The 12236-nt window shown below is 35.9% G+C and overlaps 1 protein-coding gene across 2 annotated transcripts in view; it reads left to right on the top strand.

Annotated features, from left to right (window-relative positions):
* Nucleotides 1–12236, top strand: part of Trmt6 (tRNA methyltransferase 6 non-catalytic subunit) — a 52881-nt gene that overhangs the window by 33734 nt on the left and 6911 nt on the right. For both annotated transcript variants that reach the window (XM_090375613.1, XM_090375614.1), the window contains exons 6-7: nucleotides 979–1312; nucleotides 2509–2594. In XM_090375613.1, coding sequence (XP_090231739.1) covers nucleotides 979–1312; nucleotides 2509–2594 — 420 coding nt within the window. The remainder of the gene's footprint in view (nucleotides 1–978; nucleotides 1313–2508; nucleotides 2595–12236) is intronic.

Genomic DNA, 12236 nt, shown 5'->3' with positions numbered 1-12236 from the left:
CACATTGTGCCCTTTCCTTCTTCTAGTAAGGTGTCAGAAGTCTGGAAACACATCTAAGAGATGCTTTACTCATATGCAACTGTTGATGGATGATGTTCGTCACAGACTCTACACTAATTTGAAGCTCTGCAGCTGGTTCTTTGATGCGAATGTGGCAGTTATCCAGGTTTAATGTTTCAATTTTTGTAACACTCTTCTGTTTCAGCAGTTGCTCTGTGTCCTGAGAGTTCATCATTTGCCGAAGTTCTTCCATGTTTGAATTGTTTATACTAATGTGCAACAACACTGTAACCTGGGCAATTTTCTCCATAAATGGTGACCATTTCTTCCTGGATTGTTTTGGGTGTTTTCCCTTTTGCAGAAAGAGAAACCGAATCACTGATTTGTATTCCACTTCATCCATTGTGACACTTCATTCAACACTGCAAAGAAAAAAATGAATTGTCAGATTGAAACCAAGATTTGTGTGGTTGCTATAGTGATTTCAAAGTATCAAACAAAATAAGTTTCGTATTTCTATTTCAACTACTTCTGGGTGACTATAAATCTTTTTTGAATCCCCCCCCCCCAGTTTGTTATGCCAATTTCAGAATGATAATGACTTGGAGGACTGGTATTTTAAGACAGAAATTCTGATTAAATTACGTATACATAATATGTGATATAAAGAAATTTGTAGAGAATTTTGTATCAAAATATATGTAAATTTGATATGATAAACTTTATTTATTATATGTTAAGTTTTGAAAGATATGTATGCTTATTTTTCAGTATTTTGAACTTTTATTGTTCTTCCAATATCCCTCTCCCACAATTTTTGTTTAAGAGAATTTACAGAAGTAATTCCACTTTTTGGCATCTATCGTATCAGTAAATTATTTTATTTAACATGGCTGTGAATTTTAATTAACCTAAAAGATAAGTTTTTATATGCACATATTAAAGCATTAACTTTATTAAGGAATTATTTATTTTTAGTTCATACAGGCAAGCTGTAACTGCTCTTAACTATCCAGAGAATCAGCTACATTCCTTACTGCTTCAATATCCACTGACTAGGATGAACACCTTACTTCATTCCAAGTTAAAACATACAATAGAAACTTCAGAGCAGCAGCAGCAGCAGGAGTCAAAAATACATCCACATCAAGAATTACAACATTCACTACAAAAGCTTTCAAAATGGCAGGAAAGTGAAGAAATGGATACAAATGAAAGAGAAGAAGTAATCAATGAAGATGGCTCTCCCAAACCAGAAGAAAAAGGCAAATTTGATGATGATGATGCCAACTTAAAAAAAAAATCTGAAAAGGTAAGGTTTTTATTACATTACATTACATTAAACATTCAGTTTATCTATGGCGAATAATTTTTCTATTATATTACATTCCCGTAGAAATCTGATTATATTTTGTCATAGAATTAGCTTAGGATCCTAAGCCGTTCCTAGGTTAGGATATCAGTTTTTCTAACAGGACTACACGTAAAATGAAATGGAATTAATCTAGTGGGCATAACAAATTTCTGACTAATGTTAGAGAGTAATATACATTTTAATTCATGGATAAAATACATTCCTCATTAGCCATTTTATTTTTAGTGTCAAAATACTACCAAGTTTAAAAACACGTGAAAGAAGTGGGCCTCATTCACGTTAGCTTTATTTCCCTTTTTATACACAGTCAAACTTGGTTATAATGAGCATCAAGGGACCAACAAAATTTCCTCGTTATAACCATTACTCACTACATCAGTGATGATTTAAATCTACCTCCTATTTTTTTTTAATTCTCAATAAGTTAAATAGATAGATTCAAAAAACAAAAGAAATATTAAGAGAGAAAAAAATAATATAAGTATATACCTACATATTATTTGTATTAATATGCTTGTATTTGGTTTTTAAATCAATCCAGCCAACTGTTGTTACATACAAAATCATTGCACCCAAATTGTTTAGCAAGTTTTTCCACTTGTGCCTTCAAGATTGAACAATCTATTGAAAATCCAACACTTCTTTGTGTAGCGAACCATTGAGGCAATGCTTCATCAATGTTTATAACATTGCACTTTTAAATTTTTTTTTTCGGTTATGTTCTTTTCCAGTGCCGATATGTAAACATGTTTATTCTTCCACAATGTCATCATTGTGGAAGACTAATAATTGACCTACATATTTCTGATAAGTCCACTTCTTGCCCTTTAAGCTTATAACATTGATGGCACCTATCATGATGGTCAGAAATGTTCCATTTATTATCATGTGTTGTCTAAAATAGGAAATTAAAAGGATTACTATTCTCTGCATCCTTTGTTATGCAGTTTCTTTCATTTTATTGAATGTTGAATCTCATGGACGTACATATTTACATCCATGAGAAATTATTTAAAATAAAAGTAATTGTTTTGTTAAAATAATTTTTTAGATTATTTTTTACTGGGAAGTGTATGAACACTTTTATATTTAAATTTCAGTTAAATATAAGTTGCATATTTTTATGATTACAGAGACAACAAAGAGATCAACGTAGAGTTGAAAGGGAAAAGGAGTATGAAAAAGCCAAAGAAATTTTAAAACAGAGAAATATGGATGGGTATGCAAATTTTGTTTTTAGGGGAATTAAAAATTATTTTAAAAAACGTTTTAATGAGCCACATTGGCCTAGTCTGGATTATTCTTTATGAAATGCCTATTAAAAAGGAATTTTATTAATGCTTAAATTTTTCTGACTGCATAGTATTTTACTTTCTGTATTGCCCAATTTGCTTAATATCAAAATTAATGCATGCAGAAACATAGCAGGTCTTAATGTAAACATTGTTTAATATATCAGTCAATATATTTTTCCTTTATGAAACATTTTATATAAATAAAAGATGCTACTTTCATTTTTCTGCAGTGCTTGTTTATATTGCCAACCTTAGAATGAATGCTAGTTAAAAGTTTGAAGCAGTCCAACTGGTTGCTCCAGCTATATCAGAGGCCTTTTTTCATCTTATGTTCTGTCTTTGTGTTTAACACATTTGCTGCCTTTATACATATATGCATAAAACACCACCAGGAGTGATGTGCCACAATACACAACTGCATTCAAAATGCACCCAAGTGATGTGTCGTAATGCATAAAAGCAGTCATTTCTTAAGCAGCCATCTGGCAAGTGCCATCAACATAAAAATTAACAACTACTCAGTATTGGCACACTGATTGAATGCTTTGCAGTAATGCTTGGCTTTTGTCTATAGACTTGGCACAGTTTTATTTGTTTTTTGCTTGTGCTGATGGCACCTCCGTAGCCAGGTGGGCAGGAGCAGCAGTGTGTAGCACACGCTTCTTGATTAGACCGGGGTTCGAGCCCATGAGCCACCAAATACGGAAAGGTCAGGGAATGACCACCGCATATCCCCAGAGCAATATGGCCTTAGTTAATGCTAATGCTCCTAAAAACCAAATAACAACAACAGCTTGTTATTTGATGTTAATAAACTTTTTATAAAATTTTAAGATTTGTTCTGATTTACAGCTCAGCACAAGAGTGGTTTTTTTTTTTTTAGCAATGAAATCTAAACTTTTAATTTTCAACCAATTATATATGAATTTTTGGAATACTGGTGTTGTCGAAATGTTGTTTTTTCAACATTCTGAAAATTTCTGCACATTGAACGAGTTCTCTCACATTTAGGTGGCAGCGAATGTGTTAAAGTGAACTTATGTTCTCTTCTTTTTTGTATGATATGTAGAGTAGGTTTTTCTCTGTGCCCTATGTTAAAACTGTGTTCATTTTTAAATTCTCATTTTATTGAAAATAGAAATGAAGCAAGTGCTTACCACTGTAAGCAATCAAACTGATATCTTTAGTTGTTAAAAAGCCAGGTTATCAATAAGCTATTGATTCAGTAGGCAGTTAAAAGAAGCTGTTGGATTGGCTCTAATCAGGACCTTACCAGGAATGGTTATCTGTCACTGCAGCACTCCAAAAAAGAACCAGCAATTTGAGGCATGGAATTTGATAAATCACACCTCCATAGAGAAAAATTGGCCTGAGACATTTGGAATTTCAATGTGTGCACAAATAAAATCCATCAAGTTTAGGAGGTGATTGGTGCTCGGAAGGCAGTGCAACTCAAAAGATGCATGCTGTTGAAAGAGTGATTGTCAAATCCTCTGCTGATAAAAGCTGTTCTCTGTGTATCAGATTCTGCACAAGCAGAATGACTGGATTTGGTAAAAAACATTTCCTCTGTTGATTTGTTATTTTTTGGCCTATTTTGTTTAGAGGAATGCCCTGCGATGATCTGAGCTAGAATCTTTACAATTTGCTCTACTCTGCTAGTCTTTTATGCCACGTCATTGAAATTAATTCTGAAGCTTAATAGATTCCAAAGGTCTATCTTGATCTATGGATCCAAAATTTTACCCACTGGACCTTTCAGTAGGACTTGGCACCAGTTATTACTACAAGAAAATGTTTTGGAGTTCACCAATACTTCAGAATGACTTTGTATTTAACTGTCCTATAAACCTGCTTGATTTCAGAATTTTGGAGAGAAAACTTTGTTCTTTTTAACCTCTTAACAAGTCCTTGGGTATGAATGGTAAAATACTCTTGGAAACATCTGAATCTTGTCCACACCAAAATTTTGTATCAAAAACTGTCTAGTTTCTGAGGTTTCACTCCAGTTGATTTATTAGCCATAGCCATTAACATCAATATCATAACTGATGTGGGTCCCTGTATAGGGTGTTCTAAAATTTCTGCAATATAGGAAGAACAAAGTCCAAAGGCATTTTATTAATGGCCACATCAAATCTTCCAGTTAATTTTCATTAACTGTAGTTGTTTTGTTGTTGTTGTATGGCATGTTTTTCAATCAAATTATTGGTCAGTGTTCTCTTGAGATGTTAGTACAAAGACCTTGTACAGGAATTACAGCAAAAAATTAACATTCGTTTCTACATTGTAAATAAGCTAATTCAAACCTTTATTTATTTATTTTTTTTTTTTTAGCAACATGGTGGTAAATTTCATTATTTATTTTTTATTTGCAGTTATGAATGTCTGTGTTATGTGTTTAAGATTTTATATTAAATTTGCATTGCTGCTAATTACATATGTCATCTTCAGAAATGTGAACTGCGTAATTTATTTAATAGAGAAAAGATATGCAGTTAGGATTTTTAAAGACAAAGTGGTAATTGGGTATAGTCTTTGGTCTACATATAAATCTTTGTGATGACTTCAGTGTTATGAGATTTGACAAGTAAACAAAGTAGCTTCTCTTTGCATAGTAATAATAAATGTTCAGGTAAGACTATCCACTATTAAATTAATTACTGGATGGTGACAAAAATTGTTTCAATCCATCATTTGATTAACACAGACAGACTAGATGGCATACCATTTTATATGATCACAATCATGAAGTGTTTATATATTAGAAAATCTTACTAACATTTTTAACAGATGTCTGTCCCAACAGTTTTCCCTGTTGAATGGTCTTACTGTAGCATTCCTCCTATTTCTAAAGATGAAAAACTCTCATCTTATCTTTCAGTTTAGAAGAGTATATCATTTTCTCTCTCTGCTAAAAAAAAAAAAAAAGAAAAAAAAAGCAAACTTCCTGTTTTTACCAATCAGATTTTTTCTGATTAGCTCACTGATATCAATTATAGCATTAAAAAAAATCCATCCTTGTTAACTTTACTTAAATAGAAATAGAGTGCTTTCGTGCATCATTTAGCCATTATAATACAATACTTATTTAAATATATCTGCTGTTTTTGAAGCTGATTGTGATTAACTCATTGCTTTATGATTTATGGATGACACCTTTGCTTTTATTAATAATTCTCTTAGGAATAGGACTATGCTTCTTTTATAAATAAAACTTGTAAACATTCTTAATAGGATTGCTGCTAGTCTGCCTTAAAAGGAAACCTTATCTGCTCTCCTATTATTTTCTTTTTTTTTTTTTTTTTTTTTGATTTGGAAGTTGTTGGCGCATCGGCTTCTGTGGCCATATTGCACCTCCCAAGGTTTTTGCAGTACTTTGATCCAAGCCCGAGGCGGGAATCGAACCCGCGACCTTTGGGTTGCCGGGCAGGTACTTTACTGACTCGGCTAGCCCGGTCGGCTATTATTTTCTTTCTTAAACAAAATGGTAATATTTTATTTTAACTTGATCTGATGATTTAAAGCTTTGATGCATTTCAGATTCTCCTTGTGGTGCCATAATTATGGCAGGCTGTATGTCAAGTGATTAGCATGCATTTGAAGAATTTTGTACATGATATGTTCAAATCTGTTAGTGCATGTGATACGTGGTCCACTATTAGCAGTGAATGTTATATTTGGTAACTCTAAATCACTGGGTACAGTTAATTACCTATAAAAAATTACTAGGTCAAGTTGGCAATTATGCTGATTTACCTGTAAAATATATAGAAAAATATTACATGGAAAATGCCTAATAGCTTACAGATGGACTGAATTTTTTTTTCATCGGTTTTGTATTTCAACTATATGCCGTGATGCATGCTGATACAGACCTTCCAAATGAAAAATGTCATGGTGATATGGGTTTATCAATATGTCTTCAAAGTCACTTTTAGATGGCTTTGCTCATCTGTCACACAAAGTGTGTTCCATGGCCATCATAAGAATTTCAGAAATTGCATTTTTTTGCTTTTGAATAATGAGGCTACAGTTGTTTTTGCATTATCTGTTTCAAATACAAACAACAGGACAAAAAAAGTAAGAAGAATTAATTTTCAAGCATCCCTCCCCACTGTATTTCCTAAAAAAAAAAATTGGGGTTTGAAGTTTGCGTGTGATTTGGAAATATGCATGATTGGACAAAATTATAAACCATAATAAGTATGAAAAACATGGAAATGCTCATTTGGATATTACATAAAGAACGAAGAGTTCTGTGCATGTTAGCATTAGCATTAGTTGAGGCATATGATGCAAGAAAGCAAGCTTATAAGCATCAGCCACAAAAAAAAAAAAAAAAAACCCCTTCCTGTTTCACCCATCCGGTCACTCCAAATGTTTGTCTAGTTCAGCCTTAAATTTATTTAAGCTATCAACTTCCACAACAGGTGGAAGTCTGTACCAGCAATCAACTACCCGTTAGCTAAAGGCAAACTTCCGCACATCTATTCTAAAACTGTCTTTGAATCTATTTGAATCAAATAGATTCAAATCAATTTGAATCTATGCCCCCTCAGGTTCTTAGTCTGAGCAAGCAGAAATATCCCGTCAGCATTGAGCCTGCTCAACCCATTCAAGGCCTTTATACACCTCAATCAGATCACCTTGCAGGTGCCTAGTCTCCAGATGCTGCAACTTGCAGAACTTAAGCCTTTCTTCATAAGTGCACCCCTTTGTTCCTCTCACCAATCTTTTTGCCCTTCTCTGTACTCATTCTAGCAACTCTACATCCTTCCTAAAATGAGGCCTCCAAACCTGTATACAGTACTTAAGGTGTGGCCTGACCATTGCCTTATACAAGGGGATAATCACCTCCTTGTCTCTCCTAGCAAAATTCATATACAGGGTGTTTCAGTTAAACGTTTCAGAACTTCTAAGAGGGGTAGGGTACATCCTGACAACTCGAAATCATATAGCAATGAGGGGTCGGAAATGCTTTCCTGAAGCGGTGTTGTACACAGAAGCACCATAAAGAAAAGAGACCATAAGTGAGAAATCGTTTTAATAATACATGAAAAGAAGCAAAAGGTACATGGATTAAAGTAAGTGTTCGAAGTTTCTTCCACGGGCTACAATGCACGCCTCACATCTCCGACGCATGGACATCCGAACATTCTGGAATACTCCAGGCGAATTTCGAATTTCTTCGGCAGCTACTGCGATTCTTGCAACCAGCTCCTCAGCATTGTCAACAGGGGTGTCATAAACTAGCGATTTCATATGACCCCAGAAATAAAAATCAAGACATGATAGGTCGGGTGACCGAGCAGGCCAACGCACGGGACCACCACGTCCGATCCACTGTTGACCAAATGTGACATCCAGGTAGTTACGAACATCTCCGCTATAATGGGCAGGGGCTCCATCGTGTTGGAACCACATTGTCTGTTGCGTCGATGCAGAAACCTGTTCATCTCTCAAAAGTTGTGGCAATACTTGCTGCAGAAAGATCAAGTAGATAGGTCCGGTTAGACGACACGGTAACAGGTAAGGTCCGATGAGGTGATCTCACATAATACCGGCCCATACATTGACCGAAAATCGAATCTGTGCTGCACGACGTCGTATTGCATGCGGGTTCTCGACCGCCCAGATATGGTCGTTATGCGTGTTGAAAATTCCTTCCCTTGTGAAGGATGCCTCATCGGAAAACAACACTTCAGCAGGAAAAAGGGGATTTGTAGCACATTTTCCAAGGTACCACTGTGCGAAAGCAATACGAGGTGCATAATCCTCCGGTTGCTGTGTCTGGACACGCTGCCTGGAGTATTCCAGAATGTTCGGATGTCCATGCGTCGGAGATGTGAGGCGTGCATTGTAGCCCGTGGAAGAAACTTCGAACACTTACTTTAATCCATGTACCTTTTGCTTCTTTTCATGTATTATTAAAACAATTTCTCACTTACGGTCTCTTTTCTTTATGGTGCTTCTGTGTACAACACCGCTTCAGGAAAGCATTTCCGACCCCACATTGCTATATGATTTCGAGTTGTCAGGATGTACCCTACCCCTCTTAGAAGTTCTGAAACGTTTAACTGAAACACCCTGTATATCATTGACAAAACTCCATGACCTGCTCTGGCAGCCCATTTGCACTGCTCAGAATTTCATATCTGACTGCACAATTACCCTCAGGTCTTTTTTATTCTCCACCTCCCTGAGTGTAGTACCACAGAGTTGGTATGTTTCTCTTGGGTTACTGCTACCCATATGCAGAATTTTGCATTTGCCAATGTGAAACTTCAGTTGCCACTTCTCAGTCCATCTACCTAACTTTTCTAGGTCCTGCTGCAGTAGCATACTGTCTTTAGTGTCATTAACAACCCTGCCAACCTTTGTATCATCTGCAAACTTTGACATTAAGCCTGATATACCTTCATCGATATTATTGATAAATACATAAAATAACAATGGGCCCAGCACCGAACCCTGGGGGACTCCGCTAATAACATTATTCCAAGTAGAGCAGTGTCCATGTTGTGTTTGAATCCACATGATGCCACAAAATACTGTGACTTACTTATAGTTTCATTTTTGACCATTTTTCTGACAAAGGCTTTGGAATGCAAACATTTTTAATAGTCAATTGTATGTGATTGAACAAAAATAAAAAAATTAAATAATTTTAGAACATACATAAAGTAACCAAAGTTTTCTCAAATTTGAACTATTAAATTCTCCAAGCCTGCTTATGGATAATAAATACTTCTGTTATTAATAGTGCTTGCATCCGTCATTTCATAGAACAAGCAGACTGAACAAAAAAGGCAAAAGTTTTTTGATGACATTGGATCTCTCAAATTGTGAGGCTAGCACAAGTTTTCTGTATTATATTATACTACAAATAAGTAACACTTCTCTAAAGAGTAGTATAATACTGCTTATTTGTAATGTGTCTCTCCCCCCCACCTTCCCGATAGCTATTTTAGTTATTTGGGAGAGTTGGCACTCCATTAAAAGCATTCAGTTTTAAATAGCCTGAATTTGGAAAAGTTTTGTTTTTGCACCTTTTGGAATCTCTCATTTTGTAAGTTGAATAATCACTAGGTTGGTTAGCAGCCCAGGCACTGCTGGGGTTCCACTAAGCACTGAAATGGCTGTATTTGGAAGACACTACATTGCAAATAAATAGCATTATATGTCTCTTTTAGAGAACTACTATTTGGCAGCATAACATTTTTAAAGGTTTATACCTTTGAAAAGTCTGATCATTTCATTCACTCAACCTTTTCTATAAAGTTTGTCTTATTATAGAAATAAAGAGAATAAATAACTTAAATACAACTTATTGTACTTTATAATGACATGTAATTTACCTCTGGTATCATGATCCACATTAATTTGGAAGAAGAATGTTTTTTTTTTATATTTAAATATTTTTTTATAAAAGTGTTCTAGGTTTAGAACTGTAGTAGTAGTAGTAGTAGTAGTGGCACATGATGCAAGAAAGCAAGTGTAGGAGCTTATGCAGCATCAGCCAAAAAAAAAAAAAAAAAAAAAAAAAATCATCACGCCATTCCCTCCAAATGCCTGTCCAGTTCCTCCTTAAATTTATTTAACCTATCAACTTCCACAACGACAGATGGAAGTTTGTTCCAGCAATTAACCACCCGCTGGCTAAAGGCAAATTTCCGCACATCTATTCTACATCTGTCCTTTCTTAATTTGAACTTATGTCCCCGTAGGTTCGTAATCTGAACAAGTGGAAGGATCCCATCAGAATTCAGCGTGCTCAACCCATTCAAGGCCTTATAGACCTCAATCAGATCACCGCGCAGGTGCCTAGTCTCCAGCCACTGCAATTTGCAGAACTTAAGCCTCTCTTGGTAAGAGAATCCCTTCATTCCCCTCACCAATCGTGTTGCTCTTCTCTGTACACGCTCAAGCAAATCTACATCCTTCCTAAAATGAGGCCTCCAGACCTGTACGCAGTACTCAAGGCGTGGCCTGACCATTGCCTTATACAGAGGGACAATCACCTCCTTTTCCCTGCTAGCAAAATTCCTATATATCATTGACAAAACCCCATGACCTGCCCTAGCAGCCTGTCTGCATTGCTCAGAAAACTTCATATCTGACTGCACAATTACTCCCAGGTCTTTTTCATTTTCTACCACCTTAAGTGTAGTACCACACAGTTGGTACGTTTCTCTGGGGTTACTTCTACCCATATGCAGTACTTTGCATTTGTCAAGGTTGAACTTCAGTTGCCACTTCTTAGCCCATCTGCCCAAATTATCTAGATCCTGTTGCAGTAGCACACTGCCATTACTGTCATTAACAACCCTGCCAACCTTTGTGTCATCTGCAAACTTCGACATTACGCCTGATATACCTTCATCAATATCATTGATAAATACACAAAACAACAGTGGACCCAACACCGAACCCTGTGGGACTCCACTAATAACATTAGTCCATGAAGAGCAGCACCCATTGATTACCACCCTCTGTCTTCTCCCACTTAACCATCCTTTTATCCATTGTAGCAACTTACCCTTAATACCATTCTGCTCCAATTTGTACAGTAGTCTTCCATGCGCAACAGTGTCAAAAGCTTTCCTGAAATCCAAGTATATGATATCAAAATTATTTTTCGCATCCAGTTCCTTTGTGACCACATCATAATAACCAATCAAATTTGTCAGACAAGACTTTCCCTTAACAAACCCATGCTGTGTTTGAATTATTGCTGCAGTCTTGTCTAGATGATCCTGCAATGCATCTTTAACCAGTGACTCCATTATTTTACCCGGAACAGAAGTTAAACTAACTGGTCTGTAATTACTCGTGTCACCCTTCGATCCACCTTTGTGAATTGGGGACACATTTGCACATCTCCAGTCCGTGGGAACCTCCCCTGAGTCCAAGGATGCTCTCATAATTATGGCTAAGGGTTTGCTTAGTTGCTTTGCCGCCTCCTTTAAAATAACTGGATAGATCCCATCCACCCCAGGTGCCTTTCTTATGTGTAACTTCAACAATTTCTCCTCCACTTTGCTCTCAGTTATTACAAAATCATTAAGCACACTGCTACAATTTGATAACCTTCTTCCATTTTCAAACTGTAATAATTCCTCACGTGTGAATGTAGATGCAAAATACTCATTCAGTTTGTTCGCTATCTGAGCAGGATCATCAACAGTCGAACCATCGATGTCAAGTGGACCAATCATATTCATCCCCTTCCTTTTAGAGTTTATATAAGTAAAGAAATCCTTGCTGTTTTTCTTAGCATCCTTTGCCAAAGATTTCTCGTAAACCGCCTTCGCCTGCCGAACCTCCTTTGTGACCTGATTACAGACTAGCTTATATCTGCCACAGGCTTCTGCGTCACCTGATAATTTATATGCATCCCATGCATTTTTCTTCTCTGTCACGAGTCTCATTAGTTCATTTGATAACCATTTAGGCCTAAACCTTGAACGATATTTCTTAATCGGTATATAAAGTCTAGTAGCTTCCACGATTAATTCCTTGAATGCTTCCCACTTAGAATTTACTGTTGGTAACATCGTCAG

This window comes from Mastigoproctus giganteus, chromosome 6 (assembly GCF_048544385.1).
Source record: "Mastigoproctus giganteus isolate SK-2022 chromosome 6, ASM4854438v1, whole genome shotgun sequence".
Taxonomy (NCBI): domain Eukaryota; kingdom Metazoa; phylum Arthropoda; class Arachnida; order Uropygi; family Thelyphonidae; genus Mastigoproctus; species Mastigoproctus giganteus.
The sequence above is the reverse complement of the archived record's forward strand: the minus strand, read 5'-3'. Positions and strand labels throughout refer to the sequence as shown.